At 43.8% G+C, this 14,569-nt stretch overlaps 3 protein-coding genes across 6 annotated transcripts in view; 2 read left to right on the forward strand and 1 right to left on the reverse strand.

Moving 5' to 3' along the window:
- Positions 1-860: 860 nt before the first annotated feature.
- Positions 861-2,917, forward strand: LTB4R2 (leukotriene B4 receptor 2). The gene is made up of 2 exons (XM_074285211.1): positions 861-1,042; positions 1,544-2,917. Exon 2 carries the CDS (start codon positions 1,545-1,547, stop codon positions 2,622-2,624), a length of 1,080 nt encoding a protein of 359 aa, XP_074141312.1. The 5' UTR covers positions 861-1,042; position 1,544; the 3' UTR covers positions 2,625-2,917.
- Positions 2,918-9,440: 6,523 nt separating this feature from the next.
- Positions 9,441-11,626, forward strand: LTB4R (leukotriene B4 receptor). Its single transcript, XM_074294374.1, is given in 3 exon segments — positions 9,441-9,574; positions 10,277-11,307; positions 11,309-11,626. Coding segments are annotated over 2 exon segments (1,116 nt in total). The 5' UTR covers positions 9,441-9,574; positions 10,277-10,285; the 3' UTR covers positions 11,403-11,626.
- A 1,136-nt stretch (positions 11,627-12,762) lies between these two features.
- Positions 12,763-14,569, reverse strand: part of ADCY4 (adenylate cyclase 4) — a 21,656-nt gene continuing 19,849 nt past the window's right edge. For all 4 annotated transcript variants that reach the window (XM_074294371.1, XM_074294373.1, XM_074294370.1 and 1 more), the window contains exons 23-26: positions 14,129-14,236; positions 13,719-13,833; positions 13,072-13,196; positions 12,763-12,974 (exon numbers count right to left, since the gene is read on the reverse strand). In XM_074294371.1, coding sequence (XP_074150472.1) covers positions 12,831-12,974; positions 13,072-13,196; positions 13,719-13,833; positions 14,129-14,236 — 492 coding nt within the window. In that variant the 3' untranslated portion in view covers positions 12,763-12,830. The remainder of the gene's footprint in view (positions 12,975-13,071; positions 13,197-13,718; positions 13,834-14,128; positions 14,237-14,569) is intronic.

Below are 14,569 nucleotides of genomic sequence, written 5' to 3' on the forward strand. Positions count from 1 at the left end.
TTTTGAAATTTTATTAAATTTTTTATTCTATTAATTTTATCCACAATTTGTCTTATAAATAAGCTAAAAGTTGGGAGTTGAGGGTGATGGTGGGGTTCTGCAGAATTGAATTTTTAATCTTACATTTTCTTATATAATTGTCAAACCAGACTGCTCACTATCTCATTCCAAGTATTCCCTCTCCCCTTCCTCTCTACTTTATCTGAATTTTACCCACTCTTAAAAGTTTAATTCAAGTACCACCTCCTCAAAGTCCTTCCCATACTAATCTTTCTTTAGTAGTTAACACTAGACCAGATAGATGACCTAATTAGGAATTAAGTTTTATTATTTGTTGGCTTAAGTATGCATTGTTTCGCAAATAGATTTTTAAGCTCCTTGAGTCCCACAGACGGTAACACAAAAAGTTCTTCATGTTAAGGACTCCATAAATATTGGTTGAACAGAACTGAATTGCTTGATTTGACATGAGCCTGACCTGGAGAATTGGAAGTTGGGAAGCGGGTCACCATCTGGAAACTGGAGGACGACGAAAGGCGAGGGAAGATAGGAGGCCCAAAAGGGAGAATGGCTTTGGATTCCCTTCTCTGTGTTTTTTCCTTCCCCCATCCCTCCCCACACGGAAGGGAGAAGTAAAAACTAAGGAATGCACAGAGGTTGGTTGGGGGCGGGAAGGGAAATGGAGGCAGAAACTCGGTCTTTTAAGGGGGAGGCGCTGGGGAGAACTAGGAATGAGGCACTCTATTCACACATCCCAGACCAAGGAAATGTATCTGCACCCCCTCGGTTCATCCAGTTTCCTGGGGGAGGCGGAGCCCTCTTTTTCACGCCTAGACTTGCGGGAACTCAGGGTAGGGAGGGGCAGCAGGATGGGCTCCGGGATGAGCTCCACCCGAACTTCCCCAGTTCCCACCTGTCCCAGCCCCAGCCCAGCCCCAGGAACCTGACAGGCTTAGTACCTGACTGGCCACCCTGGGTCACCATCTTTCGCTTTTTTCTGGGGTCACCTAGTTTCGCCCCCCAGCATTGTTCTCTCGGCCCGGTGAGTCTCCCAGCCCCCCCTCTCATTCACAGCATAACCCCTCCTCCCCCCTTCCGTCCTTCCCCAGTAGAGGAGGATTGGGTTAAGAGAGAGCGGGTGAGCGGAGGAGTGGGGAAGGGGTCAAATCGCCTATGACCTGGGAGTCAAGCTGGGAGAGACAAGATTCGGGTTCTCAGAGGGAGCACAAGTCTCTTGGGCTGGGGAGATGCCCCAAAACTCAGGCGGTGCGGTGGCAGGAAGGGCGAAGAAGAGAACACCTGGGTTCTAGGAAAGGAAAGAGTGAGGGGTGGGGAACGTGGAGGCTGTGGGCAGGGTTGGTCCTACGGACTGAAGTTACAAAAGGTGGGAGAGCCCTGAGTTCCGAGAGAGAAGTGCTCCAAGGATAGGAAGGGTGGCACAGTGGCAATGAGAGGCGCCAGGGGAGACGTTTGTCCCAAATCCTGGCACTCTGAGCTCTACCCTTCAGCCCCCATTTTTTCTACTCCCCCTCCCCTCTCCCAGGATGAAGCTGTTCTGCTTCCAGCCCCCGGGCAATGAGACTCTTCTGAGCTCCCCGGCCTCGAGGGCCACGGGCACTGTGTTCTTGCTGCTGGCTGCCGTGCTAGGGCTGCCCGGCAACGGCTTCGTGGTGTGGAGCCTCGCGGGCTGGAGGCCGGCGCGGGGAAGGCCCCTGGCGGCCACCCTGGTGCTGCATCTGGCCCTGGCCGACGGCGCGGTCCTGCTGCTCACCCCGCTCTTCGTGGCTTTTCTGGTCGGTCGGGCGTGGCCCCTGGGCCACACGGGCTGCAAAGCGGTGTACTACGTGTGCGCGGTCAGCATGTACGCCAGCGTGATGCTCACCGCCCTGCTGAGCCTGCAGCGCTGCCTGGCCGTCACCCGGCCCTTCCTGGCTCCCACCCTGCGCAGCCCGGCGTTAGCCCGACGACTGCTGCTCGGCGTCTGGTCAGCCGCTCTGCTCCTGGCGCTGCCCGCGGCCACCTACAGACACCTGTGGGGGGAACGCGTGTGCCAGCTGTGCCACCCTTCAGCTGCTGCCGCCGCGGCCCACCTGGCGTTGGAGACCCTGACGGCTTTCGTGCTGCCCTTCGGCTTGGTACTGGGCTGCTACGGAGTGACTCTGGCCCGCTTGCGGAGCGGGCGCTGGGGGGCCGGACGCCAGGGCGTGCGCGCAGGCCGTCTGGTGAGTGCCATCGTGCTGGCTTTCGGCTTGCTCTGGGCTCCCTACCACGCCGTCAACTTGCTGCAAGCAGCGGCCGCCTTGGCACCTTCCGATGGGCCTCTGGCGAGACTCGGAGGGGCAGGCCAGGCGGCCAGGGCCGGGACCACAGCTTTGGCTTTCTTCAGCTCCAGCGTCAACCCCATTCTCTACGTCTTTGCTGCCGGGGACCTTTTGCCCCGGGCTGGACCTCGATTCCTCACCCGAATCTTCGAAGGCTCAGGGGAGGCCCGAGGGGAAGGTCGTTCCCATGAAGGAACCATGGAGCTACGGGCTACTAGGCGCTTGGGAGGAGCAGGGCAGGATCAAGGGAATGGGGACCCCGGCGGTGGAGTCCAAGGGATAGGCTCAGATGGCAAAGGCTGAAGTTGCATGCTCCCTTTCCCTCTATTTCTCCAACACTCCTTTCCCTACCAGCTCCCTATCTGTCTGAACCCAGAATCCAGGGTACTACCCCTCCACCCCCCACACTCCTGCCGACTCCTTGCTGGCCCAGAGAGTTGTGACGAGCAGTTTACTGTGGGAGTCACTGCAGGCCCACAGAACTCAGGGAGCAGGACTTGTTGTGTTTGGCTTATTTTTATGTATATGCCCAGCTATGCTGACTAAGTGCCAGAGGTGTCAGATTTAAATACAGTGAATCCATTTACACAACACTATTCCTGTTGTTTGTGTGTTCTTTCCAGCCAACATAAGAATTCAAGGATATTTTACAGGTCTCTTCTCCTCCACAACTGTAAAGCTGGGGTTGGATTATCTTAGTTTGGGGAATTCCCTCATAAGAGCTGGGACTAGACAGCCATCTAGGGAGCAATATAGGGAGGTGCAAGATTATATAAAATCGTGTTAGTTCCCCCAAATTTTGCCCTACCAGGTGGCACATAGGGGATTTCTTTTTTCATTGAATTTTTTTTTCAAGTCAAGACCCACCCTTTCTCCTTTCCATTCTCTGCCTCCACCATTGAGAAAACAAGAAAAACAAAGTTCCCTGTTACATAGACATTTATTTTGAATGATTACCCAAACGTGAATTGGTCTATTACAAAGATCCCAAAATGCTTCTTGCCACAAAAGCTCCTCCCTTTAATACCAGTATTTGCCTAAACAAGTTGCCACATACATATTGCCAGCAATGATTACAAGTTAGGATTTTTATAATCTGGAAAGAAAATATACTAGTTGTATCTCATACACACACAAAGAGACAGTAGATGGATAGCCCAGGTGTTATATTGGTTCCCTGTGATGCTAAAAGAATCTGAGGAAGATTTTCAAAAATGGTGAACTCCTAAGAGGAAATTTTTTTTCTTTTCTTTCTTTCTTTCTTTCTTTCTTTCTTTCTTTCTTTCTTTCTTTCTTTCTTTCTTTCTTTCTTTCTTTCTTTCTTTCTTTCTTTCTTTCTTTCTTTCTTTCTTTCTTTCTTTCTTTCTTTCTTTCTTTCTTTCTTTCTTTCTTTCTTTCTTTCTTTCTTTCTTTCTTTCTTTCTTTCTTTCTTTTTCTGAGACAATTGGGGTTAAATGACTTGCCCAGGGTCACTCAGCTAGGAAGTGTTAAGTGTTTGAGGTCACATTTGAACTCAGGTCCTTCTGACTTTAGGGCTGGTACTTTATCCACTGGGAACTTAGGTGCTCCCCTAAGAGGAGATTTCTAGAAAATCATAAACAAGATATACAGGATGGAAGGCATGAAAAGTTTGTGATCTCTGTGGGTAAAGGAATAAAGTGGTGGATCTATCAAAGGAAGTTGGATTGCTTGTTACAAAGAAAATTTAAAGTATTAGGGCCATGTCATAAGAAAGTCATTTTAGAATGTTGATTTAAGGCATACAAAATAGATTTGTTCTGATTCAGAAGAAAAACTTCTAATTCTCTCCTTAACCTGACACTGTCCTTTTTCCAGACCCTTGCAAATATGATGATGATGATGATGGTGTGTGTGTGTGTGTGTGTGTGTGTGTGTGTGTGTGTGTGTGTATGTGTGTGTGTTTCAAGGGCTTGGAAGGAGAGCACCTAAGTAGTAAAGAGATTAGATGTGACATAGCAAGGAACAAAGGGTGAAGTGGCTCTCTTGTCTTCACCAAAATAAGATTTGGGATCTGTTTAAAGATAGCAAATGCTGCTTCCTTTCCTGGAATTTTCCTTCCCTCCTCTTAAGCTCTACTAGCTATTCTTTCTCACTTGTCGTCCATAGACCTCCTATATCTGGTTCTCTCAAATTTATGGAAACCAAGTATGATTCTACTATGAATTCAACCAGATTACTGGGTTCTGTGGAGAATACTTTGAATGAGTATAATTTTGCTTAATTATTAGTTATAAATTTGCTTAATAATTTTGCTCCATCTAGTTTTGTTGGGAACTTTCGCTTAAAATCAAGTCCCATCAAGCTAGAAAAAGCAAAGCTCCTAATTGGGACTCAAAAAGAATAGTTTTAAAGTAATGGTATTGTGGTGAGAATGTCTGTCTTTAAAGCAATTGACTTAGTTTCTAATTCTGGCTAATGAAATTAAAGTTTGGGGTGTTATATGGCACAATGGATAGCATGCCAGGCCTGGAGTTGGAAAGATTCATCTTCCTGAGTTCAAATGTGATTTCAGACACTTATCAGCTGTGTGCAAGTTACAACTCTGTTTACCTCAGTTTCTTATCTGTAAAGTGAGCTGGAGTAGGAAAAGGCAAACCATTCTAGTATCTTACCAAGAAAACCCCCAAAATGAGTCAATGGAAAGTCAGAAATGATTGAAAAATGATTTAACTTCCTTCTATTTCAGGAACTGCACTAAGAGCTGGAAATTGAGTAATTAGTATAAGATTAGGGTCTTATGACCAAGAAATTCTCTGGTGCAGGGAAGGCATAATACCACCTTTGGTTCAAACAAAAGTTAGATATATCTATTCATGTACTGTAGAGATCTCAGTATATTTCTTTCAATTTGCCTTTAGAAGCTGGAACTGCTGCTTGCCCCCTTTGGACACTTCCTGGCTTCTTGAAATGACCATGTTCCTATGAGGATCTCTTTTATTCTTTGAAATTCTCTTTCCTGAATAAATTATCCTGTGCTGTAGACACATAGTATCATGGAATTGAAGTCTTAGACTCTTCAATTAGGTCCATATTTGAGTCATGGAGTCTTGTGGAAAATGTAGTCCTTTTTTCTTGCATCTTTCTAGGATGAGATACATTTGGGCACTTACCAAGATAAAGGGTGGAGGGGAAAAGGAGGAAGAGAGAAATTTTTTGTCTACACTTGTGTCTATCTGCAGGACCAGCAATCACACACACACACACACACACTCACACACATACACACACACACACACACACACAGACCCTAGCATCTTCCCTCCCACCGTGACTACTCTTTACCTAAAATTTGGCAAAGGGAAAGTAGAAAACCCAAACAATTTTAGCATGCTATGGATGCTTATGTAACATTAAAAAATCATGACACATGAATTGTTCAGATGCTTAGGCTGGAATATGGTGCTGTAAAACACTGAAATGAAAGGAAATGGATATTTTGTACTTACTTCTTATTGGTGAGAAGGGAAAAAGCGTTGAAAGAGAATATATGAGGGATATTATTTTAGACTTAATCTCTGTATGATAGTCATTTTGTTTCTGTGGATTGGTTTTTCTTCTATTAGTAAAACTAGAGAGCTGGGACAGATGACCTCTAACTTTCTTTACATCTCTTAATCCTATTATCTTATGAAAACTACCATTGACTGGTTTCTTTAGAAGCAATTTGGTTCTGGGTGAGGTGGTTTCTTTCCCAGCCCAGATAAGTAGGATTCAACTATTATTCAAGATTTTTGAAACAAAGATTTAACACATTTCCACTCTCACATTCTACATCTCCCATACTGTATCTCTTCATTGTTTGAAAATTTTCACTTCAGAACTCAATCCTTGTGGTTTCAGCCCAAAGCCTTTCTTCATATCCTTTGTGTGACTGTTATTTGGTCATTTTACCCCCATTCCTCCAGTAAAACAACAGAGTTGGGGGAGGGTAAAATTACCCAGTAATCATCTTTACTTCCTGCATCTTTTCAGAGAATGAAACAAGAGGAAGTGAGTAGCAGGAAGGATCATGGTCAGATAAAAGAAAGTCCTCACATAAAATAACCTCTGGGACAAAAGAACAACTGCACAGGGAAGCGCTCCAAATGAAGGAGGCTCCCTTTCATTCTGATGGTCACTCTACCTTGATGCAAAGGTATGGACAAAGTAGCATTTGATGGTATGTCTTACCCAAAATCCTTTTTGAGATACTTTCCATCTTTTTGTCCTTGTAATAATAACAACATTTTGTGGGGCTTTAAAGTTAGCAAAGCACTTTACAAATATCATCTCATCCTCACAACAGTCCGGAAACATAGGTACTGTTATCTCCATTTTATAGATGAGGAAACTGAAGATAAGTGCCTCACCCAGGGTTACACAGGTTACACAATAAGTGTTGGGGGCTGGATTTGAACTCAGGTCTTCCTGACTCAAAGTCTAGCACGATGCTATCTAACTGCCTTTGGTCTGATTGGCCAATTCCACCTTTCCTCTTGTCAGTTGGGTCTCAGGCTCAACTTTTTTTTCTCTTTACTTAATATTATTATTATTATTATTTTACAATTACATGTAAAGATAGTTTTCAACATTCATTTTTATAAGAATTTAAATTCCAAAATTTTCTATTTCTCTCCCAATCTCCCTTCTCACCCCACTTCTCAAGATAACAATCAGTCTATTGTAGGTTAAACATGCATAATGATATTAATCATATTTCCACATTACACATATTGTAAAAGAAGAGTAAAGACAAACATGAAAAAGGGGAAAAAAGTGAAAATACTGTGCTTTGTTTGATCTGCATTCAGATTCCATAGTTCTTTCTCTAGATGTGGATGGCATTTTCTTTCTTTCTTTCTTTTCTTTTCTTTTCTTTTTTTTTTTTTTTAAGAAAAGTTTGCTTTAATCTGCATTCAGAGAGCATCATCATTTCTTTATCTGCATATGGATAGCATTTTCTTTCATGTGTGAATCCTTTGCACTTGTTTTGGATCATTGAGTTGCTAAGAAGAGCTGAGTCAGTTATAGTTGATTATCATACAATGTTGCTGATGTTGTATACAGCTTTTTTTTTTTTTTTTTTCTTGGTTCAGCTCATTTCACATTGCATCAGTTTGTACAGGTCTTTACAGGTTTTTCTGGAATCTTCCTGTTCATCATTTCTTATTGGACACTAATATTCTATTTCAGTCATAAAACTCAGTTTGTTCAATCATTCCCCAATTGATAGATATCCTCTCAATTTCCAATACTTTGCAGCCATGAAAAGGGCTTCTCAAAGTATTTTTTGTCCTTGTAAGTCCTTTTCCCTTTTTAATAATCTCTTTGTAATACACATCTAGTAGTGGTCTTGCTGGATCAAAGAGTATGCAGAGTTTGGTTGCCCTTTGGGAATAGTTCCAAATTGCCCTCCAGAATGGTTGGATCAGTTCACAACTCTACCAACAATGTATAAGTGTCTCAATTTTCCTACATCTTCTCTGACATTTATGATTTTCCTTTTGCTTTAGTCACATTAGTCAATCTGATAGGTGTGAGGTGGTACTTCAGTGTTGTTTTAATTTGCATTTCTCTAATCAAAAGTGATTTAGAGTACTTCATTTACCTTTGGATATCTTCAATTTTTTCATCTGAAAACTGCCTATTCATAGTGGATGGCATTTTACATCATAGTCCCTTTGAACTGTCTTGGATCGTTGTATTACTGCAAATTTATCATAGCTGATCGTCACAATGTTGCTGTTATTGCGTATGAACATTGTATACTTCTGGTTCTGCTCACTTCCCTCAGCATCAATTCTTATAAGTCTCTTCATGTTTTTCTGACATCATCATTTCTTATAGCACAACTGAATTTTCTGAAATCATCCTGCTCATTTCTTATAGCACAACAGTATTCCATTGCATTCATATACCACAACTTGTTCAGCCATTCTCCAATTGATAGGCATCTGCTCAATTTCCAATTCTTTGCCACAATAAAGACTCTTCTTAATAAAGAATCTACTTAACTCCTACTCAAAGTCAAAACCTCTTTCATTTTCTCTGTGGGACAGATCAGTGTGGAAGAATCCAGAGGCTGCCAGATTGATGGAGTTAATAACTTTTGTATAATGTGCCTTCATTACAATAATTCTGTGAGGTAAGGAGTACATATCTCATTACCTTTTATAGCTCAGAGAGGTTAGGCAAATTACCTACAGCCACACAGCTAGGTACTGTCAGAACAAAGACTTGAACCCTGGACTTCTGAAACCAATGCTGATACTCTTTCTGTTATGCTATGTTGCTCCCTAGTTTTATACCCCTTAGCTAACCCTCCAGATGTCTATATCTACAACTTTGAGAATATATACACATGCATATCAGCTTTAAGTACAAATTATGGGGACTGGAAGGCAAATGAGAATTCTGATCCAAACTCAGGAAAGTAAATTGGAGCTAGTATCTCCTGAGGGAAGGTGGACTGGCTTTCAGATGAATCTTACTTTGTTTTGGTCTGGGAGTCTCCTTTCACCTACATTGTAAATAAGAATGGATCTAAATCCTGGGATTGCCTTAAAATAAACAAATCCTTTGGATCTCAACCTAATGGGCTGAAGAGGGAAAAGGTTCTGGGCTTTCCCAGCCTTGCCCTTGTAAGACTTGTTGGAAATTTTAAATGAGTGAACTAAACTAGATCGTGTCTAATATTCCTTCTAGCTTGAATTTTATGCTGTTATGGGGATGGATCAAAATGGAGCCCAGAGAGGAAGGATGGAAAACACTTAAAGTGGGGAAAAGAAAGGGAGATAAGATTTATCTCTCCAAGTAGCTCCCACTAGCCATATTCTAATTTTAAAAAATCAAAATCTAATACTGTTCTAAGGAAATCATGTTCTCCATACTTGACTCACCCTCTTACTATTTCCCAGATACCAATCATAGATGAGCTCAGACATGCTTCTTAAAGCTGAACCTCTACCTGCCCTCCCCTTTCCCTATTTCTCATTTCCCATCATATCTGGCCCCACCCTCCCTGACTTCTCTTCCCTCCTTACTTACGTATTTGGGGCACAATGGTCTATTTCTTGCTTGGAGGTGGGAAATAGCATTAAGCACCACCTTCTTAGAAGAGTTCTTCTCTCATCCTCCTCCTGCCCCCTCCCCCTTCTCTACCCTTACTGCCCCAACACTTCCTTCCCCACTGACTGACAAGACAGTAGCACCCAAACCCAGGCCTGCCAGGCCTCCAACCTTTGGCAAAGAAGGTAAGTCCAAGACAGTGGGTGGGGATAAAGAAAACAAGGTCTGATCTATAAGTGAGAGAGGGCTTAAAATGAGAAATATTTGGATTTATTCAGTGCCCACCTTCCCACACTGGTAACATCTCAGAGATTCTAGGGAAAATTTGGGGAAGAGGGATGTAGGGAAAATGGGGTGAGAGATAATCAGAGAGCCAGGGGTGAGGGGAACCGAGAGGGTAGCATGGTGGAAGAATTGACCATCAGTTCTAAGGGTACAGGAAGTTATTCCTGTAAGAAAGAGGTCTAAAAGGAGACAGAAGACAGGGTTGGCGAAGAGGAAACTCCATTTTACCCTGAGACAATCCCTTTCTGAAAGGAAGAAGGATTATAGAGGTGTAGAAATTCAACCACTGCAAATTTAGCAATTTGATTCTGTGGGCAGGAAACCCTATGGCCCAGTTAGGAAATTGGTCCATTTTGGGGGATGAGTGGAATAGGGTAGGACAACCCCTGTAATCCGGGCTTGGATACTAGAACAGGATAGAATTTCAAAGTTTGTGCCTCATAGTATAGAAGACTTCCCAAAGTTTAGGAAAAGCCTGTAAGGTACTGAGCCCTTGGCACCTTATGGGGTAAGTGCACCCCAGACAAAGGTGAAGGCTGACAGAAAGTTCTCCCCTTGTCCTATATGTTGTCCTCCCTATCTTTCCTTAACTCTTTATCCAGGTCTTCCCAATGGCCACAAACATCACAGCCCCTGATGCAAATTCGTCCGATATGTTCATCAGGTCCCTGTCCATCATACTGCTCTCACTGGCCCTGGCATTGGGATTTCCAGGAAACAGCTTTGTGGTATGGAGTATCCTGGTCCAAATTCGTCGTCGCTCTGTCACTGCCCTTTTGGTCCTGAACCTGGCACTGGCTGATCTGGCAGTGCTGCTTACTGCCCCCTTCTTCCTCCATTTCCTGGCCAAGGGAAACTGGTCCTTTGGTCTGGCTGGTTGCCGCCTCTGCCACTACATCTGTGGAGTCAGCATGTACGCCAGCGTCCTTCTCATCACAGCCATGAGCCTCGACCGCTCCCTGGCTGTGGCTCGCCCTTTCATTTCTCAGAAATTCCGAACCAAGGCAGTTGTTTGGAAAGTCTTGGGGGGCATCTGGGTGGTTTCTTTCTTTCTGGCAGTGCCTGTTATTGTGTACCGACAAGTGGTACCTAAAGAGCCAGATAGAGAGATCTGTGCTCCCATTTACTCTACCCTTGGCCATGTGGCCTTTCACTTGCTGTTTGAGTCCATCACAGGCTTTGTGCTGCCCTTTATAGCAATTGTTGGCAGCTACTCAGACATCGGTCGGCGACTTCGAGCCACCAGATTCCACCGGAGACGCCGCACCGGACGCCTGGTGGTGTTGATTATTTTGACTTTTACTACTTTCTGGCTGCCTTACCATGTCGTGAACTTTGTAGAGGCTTCCAGGGCCGTGGGTGGGTATAAAATAGGGGAGGGCTCTGTAGGACAGCGGCTGATATTTGCCCGCCATGTTCTTATTGCCTTAGCCTTCCTGAGTAGCAGTGTAAACCCTCTCCTGTATGCTTGTGCTGGTGGTGGGCTACTCCGCTCAGCTGGTGTAGGCTTTGTAGCCAAATTGCTTGAAGGCACTGGCTCAGAGTTATCCACCACCCGGAGGGGCACCCAGGTTCAAACACCCTGTAACAACCCCAACAGTCCTCTAGAACCTGGCCCAGCAGAGAGCGTCACTCTCTCCACCAATCCCACTGAATGAACTACAGAATAAGACCTGCGTGGTTGGGGCGGGACTATGCTGGGGTCAGCTTTCTTGTTCCCAGGGATGATTGAAGCAAAATGCTGTCTCATACCAGCTCAGTCATTTCCCCCAGGGGACATGGATTCAGAGGAAGCTCTCAGTTTGGACTGACAGTCTGTTTATATAGAAGATGAATTGACATAGGCTGTGGGACAACAAGAGAAGAAATGGAAAAAAGATAAATAACAGAATAACCACATTCTGATATGTCTCCTCATACAGTTTTTAAAATTAAAAACCAAAGTCTGAAAATATGTTTATTCATGAGGGATGCTCCATGGAGTGTTAACCGAGATAATCTAGACTTTTTCCCAGCAAATCTTTCTACTGTGGACTGCTGAGACTGTGAGTAGAGAGGTGAGAATACTGAAAATTCTGAGGTTCTGAAGGAGCCATCTTATGACCACATAATTGGGTTTGAGGATGATTCACTCTTCTGGTAACAGAATGAGGGAAACTAGGCATCCTAGTAATGGGAGACATATACATAAGCTCACATGTATACATATACATGTTTATACTTACATACATGTAGCATTGCCTTGAACTAGGAAACCCATGTGTAACAAGCCTTATAATTCCAAATCATTCATAAGAAAATCAAGAAAGATGTTGCCATTGATGACATATGTGTATATGTGTGCATATATATGCTCATACATATTTCACCCATTACAGCTGGCTCTTTCTGGAAGCCCTGCATAGCTGAAACAAAAAAAAGGCACATTTGTGACCTCCATCTAGAATGGTTCCTATAGTGATTATCAGTAATTGTCAGATTTCCTGCTGATAATCATTTTAGTTCCATCCAGGAGGTAATTAGAGTAATGAAATATCTAATAAGTCAGCTTTCAAAGTTTCCTTTCATATCTAGTTTGAGGCAATTTCTGTTTTTTAAATTATTCTGTTGAATCCCTACGTATCAACAGTGGCCTCAAAGATTCCCCAAACAAACCCTATGCTTGTAGATTCAGAATGGAAAGTTTGATGGTGAGCCTTTGTCTAAAGCTTCATCTGGGGCACTAGTGGTTGGTTTCTGAAAGCATTTTTTTTTCCTTTGGCATTGGTAGGAAAGTAGAAAGGAAGCATCTGCCAAAGGGCCAAATGCCTGAAGTCAGAAAACAGAGCCACAAAGGGACCTTCCTGCTTATCTGAACTGAGGAAGGCAAAGTATATGCCTCCAAATAAAGTCCTTCTCCTTCCTAAGATACTGAATGAGGCAAGTTGGAATGGGTGAGGGAAAGATACTTTGGCTCTCTTTCAGAAGCTGGGAACTCCACGACCACTTCATCCCCCAACTTTATTATCTATCTTTGACATCCCCCATTTGTTCAGAGGCAGAATGATGAATGGAGAGATGTCAGAAAGCAACAATCAGCACTAGTTACTCTAGATGAGGCAGTGTTGTTTTATTTAGTATTTTAGAGGTGAAAGGACAGAGGGGAGTGGGAATATTTCAGCTAAGTGTGGGCCCAATTCGTGCCGATTCTGTGGATAGGAAATAGGTGCGGAGCTGTCCTTTGCCTTTAACTTTGATTACTCCTCGACTATAGCAGGTGTAGCCCAAAGACTGTAGGACCCGGGCTGTCTCCTCAGTTACCTGGAAATGATAAAAGAGATAATAGTGGGCTAGGGGTGGGATCCTGCTTTCTGCATCCTGTCCTCTATGTGTTATCTACTCATCACATTTCTCTTACCTGGATCTTGCCCAAAACTCCCGTGCTCTCCATTCTGCTAGCCACATTCACAGTGTTGCCCCAGATGTCATACTGTGGTTTCTGTGCTCCAATTACCCCAGCCACGACTGGCCCATGATTCAACCCTGAAACAGGAAGGAGGAATTCTTACCCCCAGGGGAAACTTAGTTGAATGCTGATGTAGAAAAAGGGTATGATTTACAAACCAAACACTAGTCAGATTCATTCTCTAGCTGAAAGGGTCATTAAGATATGAACCAAAGCAGGATACTATTTCATTACCCAATCATTCATTGGGAAAGAAATTATGATTGCCAACATGACCACATATAAACTCTTCAGAAGTTTGGAGGGTAAATGTATTTTCCCTAGCCACCCTGTGATGATGAGATGTCATCATCCCACAGAGAAAGCCTTGGTCACCCCACCATGATTTTAACTCTTAAGTTCATGGGAAGGGTGAGGAATTGGGTTTGTTTTTCAAAGATTTTGGTATCACTCCTCTACCTCTGGTACAACAGGTGCAGGTTGAGTTGGTAAAGAAAGAATGTCTTAAGGAAGCCTAAGGAGATCTGAGAGAGAGGGGGGAGAGTATGTGGTGGAAGGGACCCGTGGGTGGGCTAGAAGAAAGAGTCCAGCTTCCTCACCCACACGAAGGCGGAAGTTGTTGAATGAGTGCTTGTTGATGATGTCCAGCTTGGCCCCCAGTGCCACTGCAAACTCCACCATAGTGCCCAGGTGGCTGCAACTTCGTTCAGCATCCTAGCAGCAAGCGTCACCCACCAGAATGAACCAGAAAAGGAACAGAAGAGACAGGTTATATTTATGGCATATACTAGTGAGGGTCTGGGGAGGTATTTTCTCTAGGATGCACCATTGAGGGAAAACGACATTAAACATATCAATGAAGGAAGGTGGAGGATCATTTTCCATGAAACCACCACTAAGAGAACAGAAAAAGACTTCATCCTTGGGATTTGACCAAAGGGGATTGATCCTAAGAGGTTTTCCAGAACCGGTAGAAACTGCTGAACACAGAAGGGAAAGGACTAAATACCTGCTGGGTGTCCTGTCCAGAGGTGGCATTTAGCCCTGTAGCTGCCATATATGTGCTGCCAATAGTTTTGATCTTTTCCACACCGCTGAACTTGGGTTTAGAGAGTAGCTGTGGGAGACAGTAGCAGTATTTACTAGGAGCCAGATCTCTCTCCCTATTCTTATCCCAATCCCCACAGCTAAAATCCTAACTTTTGGGAAGGGAAACTGAGATGGAGCAGGAAGTAAAGAGCTTGGGAAGATGATGATTACTGGATGAGTAAGATATTTGTGGGAGAGGAAAGTAGAAGACCCAAATAGGGGAAATCTTAGGTTGGGGAAAGACAAGTTTGTTAGGTTTGGGTCAGGAAAGGTAGATGTATAAAAGTCAGGAAGATTCAGAAGAGAATCACTGGGAACATTGGGGAATGGGGCTTGAAGCACAAAAATGGGAATTTTTTTT

Source organism: Sminthopsis crassicaudata, chromosome 2 (genome assembly GCF_048593235.1).
Source record: "Sminthopsis crassicaudata isolate SCR6 chromosome 2, ASM4859323v1, whole genome shotgun sequence".
NCBI lineage: Eukaryota > Metazoa > Chordata > Mammalia > Dasyuromorphia > Dasyuridae > Sminthopsis > Sminthopsis crassicaudata.

Excerpts from the sequence above, each read along its gene's own strand:
- LTB4R2 (XM_074285211.1), top strand. The coding sequence starts at position 1,545 with ATGAAGCTGTTCTGCTTCCAGCCCCCGGGCAATGAGACTCTTCTGAGC.